The sequence below is a fragment of the Pholis gunnellus genome (genome assembly GCF_910591455.1).
Source record: "Pholis gunnellus genome assembly, chromosome: 20".
Lineage (NCBI taxonomy): Eukaryota > Metazoa > Chordata > Actinopteri > Perciformes > Pholidae > Pholis > Pholis gunnellus.
This window is the reverse complement of record NC_136547.1, coordinates 18,656,938-18,672,864: the sequence shown is the minus strand read 5'-3', so window position 1 is coordinate 18,672,864 and position 15,927 is coordinate 18,656,938. Positions and strand designations below refer to the sequence as shown.

The following is a 15,927-nucleotide window of genomic DNA, read 5'->3' as shown; positions in this document are numbered from 1 at the left end:
AAGTAAAAACATGATAATTAATACCACAACTGGTACATCACACATCTAAGAACGTGTATGATATTCAGAATGAATTTTTATGCCAGTGAAGAATACAGAGACATGTGACCACCGGGGGTAGTAAAGCGTAAACTCAGCAGTTGACAAGTACCCGCTCCACCAGTGTGGCGTTAAGCTAGACGGGTAGACACGATAACATACTATAACATCCGGAAAATATTTAGAAAGAATAAAACTAATATATTAACATGAGTACTAAACGGGAACACAAATACAAAAATGATGTAACTATGAAAAACAATAATAATCAGGATTAATATCCTTATTATTGCAATTGAGTGTAGGTTGTGTGAGTTCCCGTATGTGACAACCAACGTGAGTGCAGAGAACACACGTTTTATTTTGAAAGATAAAAGCGGAAGTCCAGTGTCGTTTTGTAGACGTGCTCATGCTAGTCCGGTTCCTAAACAAGTAACGGGACCGGCCCGGTTGCCAAAAAGTTGTTTTGTCGAAACCCGTTAGGATGCTACGAATGTGTTGTGGTGGTAAAAGATGATTCCATTGTTGTAGTGTTTGAGAAGAATAATAGAAGTTCTTTGACTTGGGAACTACATTTTATTTTGCTGTGCGTCATGATTCCCAACCACAGGCCGCCGCCAAGTGACAGAGGAAAAGTTATTGACGATGAAACTTAACTGCAGTTGAATGGAGACGGACTAACGCGATTAAATGAGGAGATGAATTTCGGTGTCCCCGCTAATTCGCTGCTGCTTTTCCGTGCCTGCGACGAGGGGGACTATGAAACCGCCCGGGGGATCCTGGAGCCCGGTGCCCCGAAAGAGTCGGGACGGCAGAGCAGGCTGCGGTCAGAAGCGGGGTCGGAGTGCAACGCCGCGGACATGTTGTCTCTGGTACCGGTGGACTCCACGGACGAGGAGGGGAACACCGCCTTGCAGTTTGCGTCGGCCAGTGGTCACGAGAACCTGGTCCGGTTTTTGTTACGAAAGGGGACCTCGGTGGACAGCCGCAACAACTACGGCTGGACCCCGCTGATGCAGGCTGCTAGGTGGGGCTGCGGGCTGGAGCTCACGTTCTAATGTATAAAGAGAAATACAAACCAAACTCCATTAAAACATCTGTTATTTGACATTACATGCGTGATGGTGAATTATTTTAAGTTTAATATTCAGGAACTTCTGCCATGAAACACTGTCGGTGAACATTGTGAGACTTTTATAAAAGTACTTTACTCTTTTTCAATCAAGCTTATTTAGTCTTGCCTGTTACATGCACATGTGTTAAGCAATTGCCTTATTCTAGCGTGGAGTTTGGTGGAGCAAAGTGTATTAACAACCTGCTAATGAAATCAGCTTCATGGTTTCATATTAATGTAGGTATATTAATGTTTATTTAATTAAAATATGATAACCGTAAGCGTCTTGAAACTTTGACAAATAACTTTTGAGAAATCATTCAGTTGATGACAATCCCTGGCTTGTACTTCTGACCTGGAATTAGACAAGTTGTATCTGAAATAATCCACAATTCTCACCCCCCCAAATAATCTACTAACACTGATTGTAATGCAACCTTCACATGTTTTTGCTTCCAAGATGATCGACAGCACAGGCAACAAGCCTGGGGCCTGTCTATGTAGAGTGTATTACATGTTAGGTATCAACTTTAGGATGATTTTCCCAAAGGAAATTAATTAAGTGTGACATAACTTAACTGGGTGGTGCTCTGCATGTGACAGGAGGACCATGCCCTCCCATCCCAAGTTGATTCAGCTCATAGAAAAGGGCCCTCATGCATTTTCAACACGTCTGATGGACTTTCTTAAACTTGGGGGGGATGTAGATCGTTGAGTCCCGCTCTCTATCTCATTCGTTGTCCCCAATTCTCCCCCCCACAGGTTTGGTCACCTGACTGTTGCCCACATCCTGTTGGAGAACGGGGCAGAGATCAACGGACGCAACAGGCTGGGTGCGAGTGTTCTTACTATGGCGGCCCGCGGGGGACACACTCACGTAGTGAAGCTACTCCTGGAGAGCGGGGCCTACGTCGATGACTACGATCACCTGGCTGTTGCTGCGGAGGCGGTCTCGAACGGCAACAACAACAACAGCAGCTGCAGGTTTGGGCTCTCATTCTGTCAGGCGTTAAGCCTACCACTGAAACAGAGCTCAGTTCACCTGTAGTCTCCAACTGTTATTCATCCTCTGAGTGGCTCTTTCTTTTTCCCACAGCGCGGCTGGTTTCGGAGGTGGCGAAGGCTGTCCAGGAGGCGACGGCAGAGAATTCATGGACATCATAGCCCTGATGGTGGCATCTCAGCATGGCCACGAGGCCTCGGTGTGCCTGCTGCTAGAATGGGGCTCTGATGTCAACTTTTCCCAGAAGACCACTGGCTGGGGACCCCTCATGGTGGCCACCCTCGGTGGGAAGGTGGGTTCAATGGATGGTTTGGATAGATAAACAAGATGGTTATAATACATTATGTGTTGTCTTTTGGGTAGGACATTTTATAGCATGTGCCACTTGACATGTATTTACATCTTGCTACATGTGACTTTGTTTAAAATCACAGTCGCAGCACAAATGCTTATGAAGTTGTGACCGTCTTTGTTTTGAGTAACTGGCGCAGCTGACCGATGAAGTGGTTGTGTTTTTGAAGGTGGCTGTGACTCAGCAGCTGGTGGAGCGAGGAGCTGACCCAGACAGGGTTAATGTTCTGTCCAAGACGGCCTTTGAACTGGCCATGCAGCTCAAACAGAGAGACATCAAGGCCTACCTGGACTCCATCACCACTGTCCGACCCCAGACCGGTGAGGCGATCGGTTTGCGCTTTACTACGTGATAAACATCATAATGGAAAGAAATAACATCCAAACCAAAAAGAGGCAGGTTTTAGAGGAGTCCAGCGCAGTTTTGCTGCTTCTATCACTTCCCACAAATATGTAATTCATTTTTGTCTTTTACAGTTTAACAGGGATTGTTGAGCTCTCACTTCCCTGTTGGTATAAATGACATCCTGTATCAGTATGTGTATGTGTGTGTGTGTGTGTGTGTGTAGGTGTTGCTGTCTTGAACTGCAATTAACACGGATGTGAGAGTGAAACCAACAGTGGTAGCTTTCAGCCTCTTTGATGTCTGATCGCTCTCCTCACCGATAGCTCAGTTTTCCTTGCACAGAACATTTCATGTGACCTGAACTTCTGAAATCAAACCTAAACCCCAAACCACAGCTCACTTGCAGCGACGTCGTTGTGACACTTCGGCTATCAATATGTTAAGTTAAATCCTGTTCTCAGCGGCGCTCTTTTCTCCACAGACGACGAAAGGCGAAGACCAGATGTGTTCAGTGCACTCAAGTTAGGTGAGTTCAATTCAATACTTTCAAGATGCAACGAAACTACAAGTACGTTTTGGTTGTTAGATTAACAGGTGATGCAAAAAAACATAACCAAGTTGATCAACTTGCTCATTTATACATTTATATATATATATATGTGTGTGTGTGTGTGTGTGTGTGTTTGTGTGGGGTACTCAGGAAACTCCCAGCTAGTCAAGGAGATCTTGGAGGAGGATCCCACTCAGGTGAATTCATCCAATCAGGAGGGAGCGTCGCCTCTCATGATCGCGGCAGTGAGCGGTCAGCTGGAAGTGGTGCAGCTGATGGTGGAGAAGAACGCCGACATAGACAAGCAAGACGGCGTCCATGGGTGGACCGCTTTGATGCAGGCCACCTATCACGGGTAAGGAGGACATGCTGGTGTATCGTGGTAAACCTTAGCGGGTGATAGTGTGATGCTGTACATACACTATCAATGCCGACGCTGTCGTCAATCCTTTCTTTTGTTTTCTGTCTCCCTCCTTCTTTCAGCAATAAAGATATTGTCAAGTACCTGTTGAGTCAAGGGGCTGATGTCAACCTTCGAGCTAAGAACGGATACACAGCGTTTGATTTGGTGATGTTGTTGAATGACCCAGGTACCCGCACTATATTATAGCCCTTTGGGAAAATGTGTTCAGGCTAAACAAACAATTCCTCCCGAATAAACTGTAATAAATAGCAGGATTAATAAAATCAGGTTTCCATTTGTGAAAATAGCAGTACCCTCTTGATAGCTCTTTAACTTTGCCCTAAGTTAAGAGGGTAGAGGTAGAAGAATCATTTTCCAAAATGTGCACAAACTATTTGGGAATTAAATCCTTGAGATGTCACATTGACTGTAAATGGTAGCACAGCTGAAACGATAAGTCGATTAATCGATTATTCAGGAGAACGAAAATCCATTTCCCCAAATTTGACAACTGATTAATGGTATAAGTTGTTTTGGTATCACTGGTGTCAGCTTCTCAAATGTGAATATCTACTTCATTAAAATCCTTTTAACTCAAGGTCCACTTACTAGCTTTCAACTGCATCTCATGGTCTTCCAGGGTGACGGTCTTTATAATGTGCTTATTTTCATAATGTTCTACAATAGCAAGTGATTATCTTTGGCTTTTGGACTGTTGGTCCAAGTGGCCTTTTATTGACAAAGGATATTGTGTTTATGTATGCTTCAGTGTTTGTGATATGTTATGAGAGATGCCTGCTAACATCACTTATTCTTCAAATTGACAGCTTTAATGCTGAAATCATATTGAAATAAAGTTATGGCTATAGCCCTTTATGTTGTAACAACTAACGGACAGTAGCACTTGACACAGACCACGCGAGGTAGTTTCCATGATGTTCGTTCATCATTTCACTCAGTGATTCATTTTCTGTGTGTCTACTCTGGACTTTCACAGACACCGAGTTGGTGCGTCTGTTAGCGTCGGTGTGTATGCAAGTAGACAAGGACAAGTCGAAGCACCGCAGCAGAGCCTTACTGACGCGCTCTAAAAGCCGGCAGTCGCTCAACAACGTCCCCGTCCCGCCCGACGACAAGGGAGGCCTCAAGGTAAAGAAGAAGCCCCTGTTACATTTAATATTCTGTTATGAATCCATATCATGTAGTATTGATCAACTACTTTTTACATTATTTAATTCAAATGTAATCTACAAAATATCAAAATCAATTTTTATTAAAATGTTTGACTTCCAGTCCTGGTGGAGTCGGATGTCCAATCGGTTCCGACGGCTGAAGTTGACTCACACCCTGAGACACGGCCTTTCGTCCAACCGCCTGGCTCCGTTTCCAGACGATGCTGAAACGTCATTGGACGCCACGATGAAGGCGAACAGGAAGCTGGCTGCCGGGTCTAACGGAGCGCCGGCGCCAGCTCCGGCCCTGGGGGGGAATGACGTCAGCACTGCCTGGGGAGGCAAGAGCAAAGATACCGGTGAGACTCGGCGATTACATTATTTCATTGTCATTGTTAGAGTAACACTGCTGTAGTCAGTAATACATGAGATTGATAGATTAAAGGGGAACTCCACCTGTTCCATCAAAGTCTGTGTACATGTTTTGGGGAGTACCAACACCAAGCAATACCACAGAGTAGAAATACTCTGTTGTGAGTAAAAGTCTCTGCGTTCAAAATTGGTATTAGCTTCAAAATATACTTAAAGTACCAAAAGTAAAATGACTCATCATGCAAAATGGCAACATTTCTAAATAATGTATACGATTTGACAATTATTGATGCATTAATGTGTTCATCACTTGAATGTTGCTGGTGGTGAAGGTGGAGCTAATTTGTACTACTTTGTATTTTGTATTATTAATCTGAATCTGTAAAGTAAGAAGTAACTAAAGCTGTCAAATAAATAAATGAAGTGGAGTAAAAAGTACAACATTATAGAAAGTAGCATGAAATGGAAATACTTTACTCAAGTAAAGTACCTCCAAATTGTACTTAAGTACAGCGCTTGAGTAAATGTACTTAGTTGATGTAATGCATGACATTGTGTGTTGACAGATGTGATGGAGGGAAAGTGTCAATGTGACTTATGTTCCTTTTGCAGGTCTTTGCAGGACAAACTCAGAAAAGGAGGACTTTCTTATAACCACAATGGTAGGAGTGTTTGATGTGAACTATGCTTCTTTCTACATTTCTTCAAGCTCGGACAGTGTTGTTCTTACAATGAATTGTATGTATTTCCATGTCCTCTATAGCTCAGAAGTGGTGCACCCTTGACCCGGCTGCCCAATGACAAGCTGAAAGCGGTGATCCCTCCCTTCCTTCCTCCGTCCAACTTTGAACCGTGGAACTCGGACCGCTCGCGTCTCCTCGGGGAGGGAAAGAGCGAAGCGCCCCGCCTGCCCATGCCGCCCCAGAGGAAGCTGAACAGCAGTGGAAACTCGGATATTGTGAGTGTTTGTGGGCGAGAGGTGCAGCGCTCGTAAAACCCCTCTCTATATGTTCGTCATCATTCATAAGTCTCTTGCTATTTTCTCTCCTTCTCTCGCCTCTAAATGTCAAGACATCTATCAGTCGTGTGGTTAGCAGGTCCATTAAGTTTCCCAGCATCCCCAAGGGGCCCTCCTCCTCCTCTCCCTCAAACTCCGGTCACTACCACTCCCCCCACTCCTCAGGAGGCTCCAATGGAGTGGCAGGGATCAACCGGGACTCTCATAACCGTTCAGGTTTCACACTAAAACACAAGACAAGATACGAACATACCCGGTCACAATGAGAACGCAAGCAAACGAAATACACGCTCTTGCCTCTTTCTTCCACCAGGGGGCAGTGCAGACAGCGTTCTCTCCCAGATAGCGGCCCAAAGGAAGAGAGCAGCGGGCCTGATGGATGCGAAGGCCCCGGCTCCAGAGAAACAGCCCAGCCAGACTCAGAGTCAACCCTCTCTGCCACCCTCAGCACCGGGCATGCCGCTTCCTGATATTAACCTTCCGGAGATCCACTCCCACCCCAGCCTGGTGGCTCCCGACATCCACTCCAGAAGGGTCCGTGTTGTGCTTTTCCTTTTTGTGGTTACTGTGTAAAAACAGTTAAAATAAAGGGAGTGCCTCCTCTCATGTCAGTGAACTGGCGCTGCTCATTCTTTTTTGTAGAAGATGGAGTTGAAGAAGAGACCTCAGTCGGGGAATTCTTCCACATCCAAGAGCACGTCGCCCACTCTGACTCCGTCTCCTTCCCCGACGCCCAAGCCCCCGACCGGGCCGGGAGACTCTCTGTCCTCAGCCTCTTCCCATCCTCGCTCCAAGAGCAGCGGGGGCTCCAGCAGTGGAACCATAACCGATGAAGGTGATACCGTGTCGATCTAGCCGTAAACTGAAAACCTTCTTCCGTACGCCACAATGTTCACAAGCATCAAATCCACATTTTTTCAGCTTTTAGACCAATTCTGTAAATGTTTGAGAGAACGCTGGAAAACAATGTTAATAGATGTGCGCAATTATTGACTGTATTTATTGTTAATACAATGATTGGTGTTATTGACTGATTCTTGATAACTTGAAATTAATTTTGAACCATCGGCCTTGACGTAGAAATAATCGACTCACATGAAATCATACAAACTAAATCTACTTGTAAAACAAACCCGGCCGTGAGTTTGCAGAGTTTCATCACTTTTCCTGACACCACACGATGTGTTGCTTGTGTCTTCTTTCAGACGAGCTGTCTGGTATATTGAAGAAACTGTCCCTCGAGAAATACCAGCCAATATTTGAGGAACAGGAGGTATTCTATCTTTTACGTCAAAAGGGAGTCCCAAAACATTTTCCTTCAGATATATTGTCTGTCTTTTCATTTTTTTTTCTTTTTCCTCCGTTTGAGTCGTGAGTTCTCAATGTGATGGAAACTGCTTTCCCATCACTGCATTGCTTGAGAGAATAGCACAGTTCTGTACTCATATTAGAAAAGACAATTGTATACGTTTGATTGAATATGTTTTATACGGTGTTCTCAATCGGTGTTTCTCTTTTCTCTTCTTCGAGGTGGACATGGAGGCTTTCCTGACTCTAACAGACGGAGACCTGAGGGAGCTCGGCATTAAAACGGACGGACCCAGACAGCAGATCTTAGCGGCCATATCAGAGCTCAATGCTGGAAAGGTGCATGTGATTGAACATATATTATGCATCTCTAAGGAACCTTTGCTTCCAGATGTGTGTAGCCTATCCAGGGATCTCTAGGGGCTTCGGTTATATTTGTTTTCCTCAGTATAACTCAACATTATATCATAATAAACTGTCAACATTGTGAGCCTGCTGAGATAGGTAGAATTGCTTTGAACGTGGATGGAAATTGCTAAAGGGAGCTACTTACATTTGGTACCAGAGGGACAAGATATGTGAGAGCCATATCATCTTTGATTGAAAATGTTAACTTATTTATTATGGTCGTCGTCGGCTGTCATCAGGGCCGAGAGAGGCAGATCCTTCAAGAGACCATCCACAACTTCCAGTCGTCCTTTGGTAGCAGCGCGAGTAACCAAAGACAGCCAGGTGAACCACGCTGTGAGTGTCAAAAAAACTGAGCTGGGAACTTGGAAATTGGAGCACTATTAACACAAAGACAACATCATAATCGGTCTCTCCTCCTCTTTATCCATTTCTCTCTCTCTCTCTCTCCACCTTTCTTTATCAGCACCAACGGGTTGGATGAGACACCAGGTTCGCTCCTCCAACAAAAGATAACCCAGCAGCCCTGACGCCAGCCAGGAAGTACACCAAAGGTACTTAAAAAATGCCGGTGACCTCTAGCCAAGGCACGAATAATAAGGAGTCTTCTGGACGCCGGTGTCCCGGACCACTAGCGGCGTTAGTGCAAGAAGATGCTGCAGCAAAACGACCAAATAGACCCCGATAACCTGCCTTTCTAGAACCCTCCAGGACCGAACGGCATTAAAAGTATTCCTCCCGTGGATCCTAAAGCAGGAGACCGGCTGAGTCCAGTGCCCTGTTGCGGTTTAACAAAGCACATGTGTGTGTGGCAAATGATGATTTTTTTTGTTTTTGCCATAATGATACGGTTACCACATCTACTGCTAATGCAGCGCAGAGAGGTTAGTGTGCAGAGAGTCTAAAAGACGAAAAGATCAAATACACAGAGAGGGAGAGGGAGCCGAGGGAGAGATTGTTATTTTAGCCAAACAAATGTGAAGGATACAGCAGATGTATTGTAGAGATGCCAAGGTAAGTCAGAAGAGAGAGAGAGAGCACGAGTATAACAATAAAATGCAATAAAATAGGTATTATCCAGTAATACTGAGATTGAGACTTCAAAGCAGTTGTAATGACGAAGAAGGAGCACTGATGAGGAAAGAATATGGAGAGAGAAAGGGACATTATACGAACAGATCATTTTTAGTCAAAACTGTGCTGTCATGAATAAATAAACATTACAATGATGCAATAACGATGTTTTTAAAAAATGTTTTAGACCTAATGGACTTGAGATGAGGAAGCACGGGCAAAAACATTTGGGAGCATTTTATGAGCCGCCTAAATTTAGTTTGGAAGAGAGAGTTTCCATTGAGCCTGTTCTATGTTTTTGCATCTGGCTCCATCAACACAGTTGGTCCGATGGAGCGCCGTATCATTCCTAAATATGAGGTACTTTTGATCCATGTCTTTAATACAAAAGGATTCAGATTTCATATCCTGTTCGTGCTGCGTCTGGCGGCGACGAAGTGAACATACTGTACGCTTTAAAAAAAACGGAATCTGGGTGATGAATCAAATCAATGAAAAACATAAATAAAATCTGTGTCCAAAATGAAATCCTGCAAAACGAAAAATAAACTGAATACAAACTCAATTCATTGGTGCTCGGGTTTAACAGTCGGATAGCCGGTTCAAAGCTGACCTTCCCTCCACAAGATGGCAGTGACCTCCCATTGGTGCAATACATTATCAGAGGGGGTTCTTCTCCAGCTGGAACCGTGAAGTTTAGCTCTCTGATTGAGGTCTCTTCTTCAGCTTTTAGCAGTCACATTATAGCAGCCTTTGAAAAAAGTTGAATTCATCAGCAATAAAACTTTACTTGCTTCTCCAGCCTGACCTGGTCCGGCATGACCAGTAGTTTCAGGTGGCTAATGTTAGCCAATGCTTTAGATGTATTTCCCTGTGAAACTGACATTACTTGGTCAGTTCGCCAACTTGGTGTTCCCCTTTCTACTTGTGCAACAGTGTCTTTACATTTGAGCATTTACCATTCCGACCTCATCTCCATTTGAAGGCCACGGGTGTAGCTGTTTATGTCGTAAGTAGCAGGCTGCCAAGGAGGTGTAAAGGCCTCGTCTAGGAGCTCAAATAATGTTTCTTACGACTAAAACTCAAAAGATCCATATAAATATGCAAATATTTTTTTATTTCAAAAGTTTTAACTACTGGACACATGATGATCCAAACTTAATGATGTCACAAAATCACGATCGTAAGTATACACGTTAAACTTTATGTCGACGTCAAATCAGTTTTGCTGGTAAATGTAGTCAATTGAAGCAATAAATTCCTCAGTGTGCGCTTTATTGCGTCGATCGATCACATTCCCCATCAACACAAACATCCCAATGAAGTAACAACAAGTCACATTTTTTAAAGGAGCTGGGCTTTAATGAAATACATGTTCAGTATAATACACCATTGTCCATGTTAGTTGTGGTGTTTTGTTTTTTAAAGCTTCCGTCACCATGTGAGCGAGATCAGCTGAGAAATGTGACGGTTTAAAATGACGAGTGGTTGAAATCGCTTTTCACCCAAAGTTCAGAAACACAGACCGTCCCCCAAAACACGACCAAATAGCAACACACTGGCGTGGTTGAAATCGTTATTGATGACCTGGATATAGACTGGCCCGACAGGCAGGCGACGGGGTTCCTGTGGAGTTTAATGAAAAGCATCACTCAGTGTAGGAAAGCTTTGCTCTCCAGGGCTTGTGGCAGAGTGAGTCTTCAGATGTACGGTCACATGTGAGCTGTATGAAAACTGTAGGAGAGAAAAGTCCCATTTGGAATATATTAACATCGCTGTGGCATGTGCGCAGCAAATGGAGTGACTCATTCAATTTCCTCACCAATTGATTTAATTCGCATACGGTTTTGATTTGATTGAATAACATTTAATAATGTTGTTCGTAACTGTCAATACAGTAGTCATGCAGTAGTGCAAGGGCACAACGGACACGGGTCACTGGTGCGCTATAGAGGTGAAGTATAGACACTGACTCAGAAATGAATACATGAAGTTCTTTCACATTTACTTTTGTTTTTCACTAGCCCCGCTGCTGGTGAGACCCCAACAAGATGCCCGCCTCATCGGCTGAGTGGTCTCCTGTCTGTGGTAAAGCAGGCCGACTGAAGGAACCTGAGTCTGTTTGAGTTAAAGCCGAGGTTAAGATCCCCAGAAAAGACACATTTTCTTTTTTTTCCTTATTTTTACTTTGAAAGTGCTAGTTTTCCAATCTTCATTCCCCCGAGCTTCCCTATTGCTTATACTAAGGAGCAGTTAGTCTTAATGTAAGAAGAAAGAACATTTATTATGTTGTCAATACTGTCAAATATTTAGAAACATCTCACATATGCAGAAATCTTGAAAAGTCAGTAGTTTTAGATGATTTACCTAAAAACCGGCCATTTCATCTGTTTTAAAAAGTACTGGAACAAATGAAATTATCCTCGTACAAAGTAGAATACGGTAAATAATTTCAGTAAACTCTCCCCCAATCGATGTCACCTGTTAAAAGAAATATAACATTTTTTTGGATTAAGTACTAAACTAAGCTGCGCTCCACCAGGAGTGTGTGTGCGTGGAGAAATGTAAAAGAAGTGACTTGCTCTCTGCCAGCAGTGACACATTTTGCACAAGTTGCCAGATAGAGACTGTGTCCCGGGGGTTTGGGGGGGGGGGGGGTCTTCTTTAAAAGCTTGGGTCCCAATGCCATGAAATTCTCTTTGTGGCCATTGGCCTCTGGCTGTACAAGCCGGTGCGGTTTTTAGATGTGCATCACCTAGGGCAATTGCTTTACTACACTGTGTGTGTGTTGTGATGATTGGTCCCTCAGACTCTGTGATTTAGTGGTTGAACAGGGATTTGAGGATTGAGGCCCCTGGAGCTCCGGTTAAACATTGTTAATCAACGTGAAAGTACATCCAATAAGCAGCGTGCGCAGCGCTCACAGGCCCCGTGTATTGTTTTGTCCAAACAAACATTCCGCTGTCAACATTCATCCTCGCAAACTCATTTTGCTCCGAGTAATTTCCAGCATCCCAAGGTGTTACACAACGCTGTGGCCCTCTCGCCGTCTCTCGCCCCCCCCCCCCCCCCCCCCCCCCCCTCCCTCTCTCTTTTTCTGTGCACCTCACAGACAGAAAACAGATCCACAGAAACAGGACGGAGCAGATTACGAAGAGGCGTAGAAGCAACGCAGCCTCCCTCCATCTGACCCTTGTTCTGACCATGGATTGAACTTTGCAGAATCCAAATCCAAATGTCAACAAAAGATTATCCTCACAGAGACCCGTAACACAGTTTTCCCTCTCAAACCGATTGACACGGCTCTCGATGCCGCGGACTGACGGACATGTGACGGCAAAGCACGAGTTTGAAGCGCTTTTTTTTGTGGCTTTTGGCTCCACTGGGTGATGTTGACTTGTTGGTGTGTCACCAGCAAAACACTTAAATGCTCAAAACTGTTGAAATTAAACTCCACCGTCTTTGACGTTGCCGTAAACTCGAATGGAATGAAGCTAATCACTAATATGATCAGACAAAAAAAATGAATGGAGTATTGCTTTGCTGACCATTTGTACCTGCATGACACACAATTTGAACACCTCATTATCATCCAGCGTGTGAATACATACAGTATATTACTGAAGAGGAGTGTCACAGCAATTGTATTTGAAAGTGTCTTGTTGTTTGTTACTTGATTTGTTTCTGGGAGTGTGCAGATCTGCTCCTTGTCCCCAAAAAGCCTTCCATCCGTTCAAATGTGGTATTAAACACTTTAAGGTCAGTGTGTGATTGTTTAGTCCAGCATTGGTGAAAGTAAATGGATTCAAAGAGTTGAAACCGCACTCATGTTTTTGCATGATGGAACACACGCGCTAGTGTGTGTTTGTTTATGTGTACATGGATATCTGCACAGTAAGGGTCAGAACATGCGTCCTGTTTAACCTAACAGGACCTCTTGAGCTGCTTGTGTCCATTAACAATTATCTGCTGTCATGGATTAAGCTCTGGCTCCACAAACCCTGACAACACTGTTCCTGCTTTGCAACAGCAGTTTGCCAGACCATGAGCTCTTCCCCCCAAACTTATTTCCACTAATTAGAGTTGTTAGCTGGGCTATGTGTTAATTACGCTTTCAGTTGTCTTTCCGATATCGACCGTCCCATCAATTATGAATGTCCATTAGAATCAGACTTGTCATGTCACGGCTCCGCACGTCTCCTGAAGTCCCACGGTGATGCTAATGCAGACATCTTAATCAATGAAAGATACACTGTTGCAGCTGGCAGATGGCTTTCAGTAAGTCCTATTTGGCTCTGTGGTCATTGTTCTGAAATGTGTATTAAACTACACACACACACACACACACACACACCTGCTGTAAGCACACATACATGTGTTCACTCACTCACGCACACACACACACGGTCGCGTGCAAAGGTCTGTCCCTGCAGTGCCAACAAAGCTTTAAGCCTGAGCTAATCTGGAAGGCAGCTTGGATAGTGTTGGATAGTGGATTTGCATTGATACCAAAGCTCCCTGTAGCTTTAATGGCAGCCACTGAGAGTGTTAATAGGACCTTAGGACAGATCCCCAGCTCCACCTGTCACAACAAATAAAACATCACCCCTGATGGATACAACGCCATGATTTTTGGATAATTTATCTCTCGCCATGTGACTTTAGACTGTCTTGCTATCTTTGAATATTTAGATTTTACAGATATATGCTGCATGTGATTAGTCAAATTAAGGAAAACTTTTTTTATTCATCCAGGCGTTGCATTTTCTTAATGTATAGTCGATAAAATTGCAATGTTGGATATGCTCAGAACTGAATTTAATGTAAGATCGTTTACCTTTGACTTGTAATTTTGAGAAAATGACCATTCAGTTGACTATTCCCTAATGCAGCCCTTCTAGATATTATTGTCAGTAGTATTATTATAAGTGTTAGTTACTCTTTTCTTTTGTTTATGTTTGCTCTATTCCAAAGAGATACTGTAGCAGCCACTTTTTCATATTATTTGCCATTGTTATGCCATTTAATATTTAATAATCTTGTTGGGCTATCAGGCAACTCAATCAGCAAAAGAAGAAATGTATGTGAACAATCCACCATCAAGGGCCTCTCTATACTTGTGTGTGTGATCATATGTGGCACAACACCACCACGGGGATTCTCTTCTACTATGTCATCTTTATTTAAAGACAAAAAAAAATGTATCTCAGTGCTTGCTCAGCTTACATGATTTACTCCACATAAATACACAATAAGCAACGTGTGCTCCAGTGGTGTACTGGACAGATGGCGGTGTATGGCTTTGTACACTAGGGTGCAGCACAGTAGACTGCCACACAAACTACATGCTGTACATAAATTCTGACTGTCCCTGTTTTTTGTTTTTGTCAGTGACAAGACATGACATAAGACAGTGGCATACTTTATTTGGGGCAAAGTTGTTTCAAGCAACCATAAAAACAAAAATGTACATTTAAAAATACAAGATACAAATAATTCCTTTACAAACTTAAAATACCAAATAAATTGTGATGGTTTCTCATTTGGAACTTTTTTTTTCTCCTCTAAATGCACCTGATTTTACATGTCAGGCATTCTTTATTACAACAACACACATATTCAGTGTAGTCATATGAACATGGTGAAGGGAATCCTGCCATGGAGGGACACAAGCTTTTTCTAGGATACCAGAGACTTTAGGAATATCAAGCCCACAAAACGCCTCCCTTGTAGGCCGTGCCTCTTAGACTGATGTTTTATCGTTTTATTGATCAAACCATAATTAAATCCCGAATCCAAAACGGACATAAATTGATCCGCTGTGAAGAAAACCAGATTGTAAGAGCACTTCCGGTAATAATAAAACCGTACACGCAGATACAATTGTGAGACGTTACAGTCATTTCTAACTAGATCGGCAACACTCAAAATTACACATTACTGCACGCAAGCAGTCCTTTACACGCAAAGTGGTACCACTCTTTTACTCTACAGGTGAACCCCACTACACTGTTAGATCCGCGACACAGTCATGCTTTTGTTTTGAAGGCATAGTCATCTTATTTCCGGTGTAAACCTGCCATCTACCGAACTTGACACAGCTGCCAAATCAGTCCCGGAGAGCCAACTTGACTCTGAAAGCTACGTCCTCTGAATTCATTATTCGTTAAAAGATGACCAGTCCCGTCCAACGTAGTATTATATTCAAGTACAGCAGGTTTTGTTGTAAAAAAAAATGTGTGTTTGTCTTTTATGGAGCCGCTGTAGCAAAACCCTCCGGTCCGTAACCGCCGTCTATCCCCGGTTAGCTTCGGCGTGAATCTGAAGATTCGTGCATCTGCCGCTGCCCTTCGCGTGTGATCCCTCCCCTCGCGCTGCTCAGAAGATGTGTGTGCGCTGCGCGCGGCTGCAGGCTCGGGTCGGGTTGGGCCGCTGCTACTTTCATGTGCTCCTCGTAAATATACAAACTGTGCACTTATTATAACATATTTAAGTCAAAAATACATATAATTTAATACAGATAGCAACGTCATACAAAGTGGTAATATTGGTGGCATTTTAAAATTATTTTAGTAGCCTAAACCAAATAATAATAATGACCACAGAATAAAGAGAAAATGCTTGTTGCCACTACTTCTTAATGTTGCATAGGAGGCTAACCTTCTTACCAAAGTATGCAAAAATGAATAGCCAGCATGAGAAAAAAATAGTCATCCAGTTTTTATATATTGTACTATGTATATATAAAAGCCATTGCCACAAATATAAG

The 15,927-nt window shown here is 43.4% G+C and overlaps 1 protein-coding gene across 1 annotated transcript; it reads left to right on the top strand.

Annotated features, from left to right (window-relative positions):
- The first annotated feature begins 455 nt into the window (after positions 1–455).
- Positions 456–9,620, top strand: anks6 (ankyrin repeat and sterile alpha motif domain containing 6). The gene is made up of 18 exons (XM_079181088.1): positions 456–1,066; positions 1,916–2,137; positions 2,250–2,448; positions 2,678–2,828; positions 3,335–3,379; positions 3,554–3,758; positions 3,887–3,993; positions 4,804–4,955; positions 5,100–5,337; positions 5,963–6,012; positions 6,114–6,308; positions 6,422–6,584; positions 6,682–6,902; positions 7,011–7,203; positions 7,574–7,641; positions 7,899–8,015; positions 8,324–8,420; positions 8,551–9,620. The coding sequence occupies exons 1-18, from the start codon at positions 738–740 to the stop codon at positions 8,598–8,600; spliced, it is 2,802 nt and encodes a 933-aa protein (XP_079037214.1). The 5' UTR covers positions 456–737; the 3' UTR covers positions 8,601–9,620.
- The last annotated feature ends 6,307 nt before the right edge of the window (positions 9,621–15,927 follow it).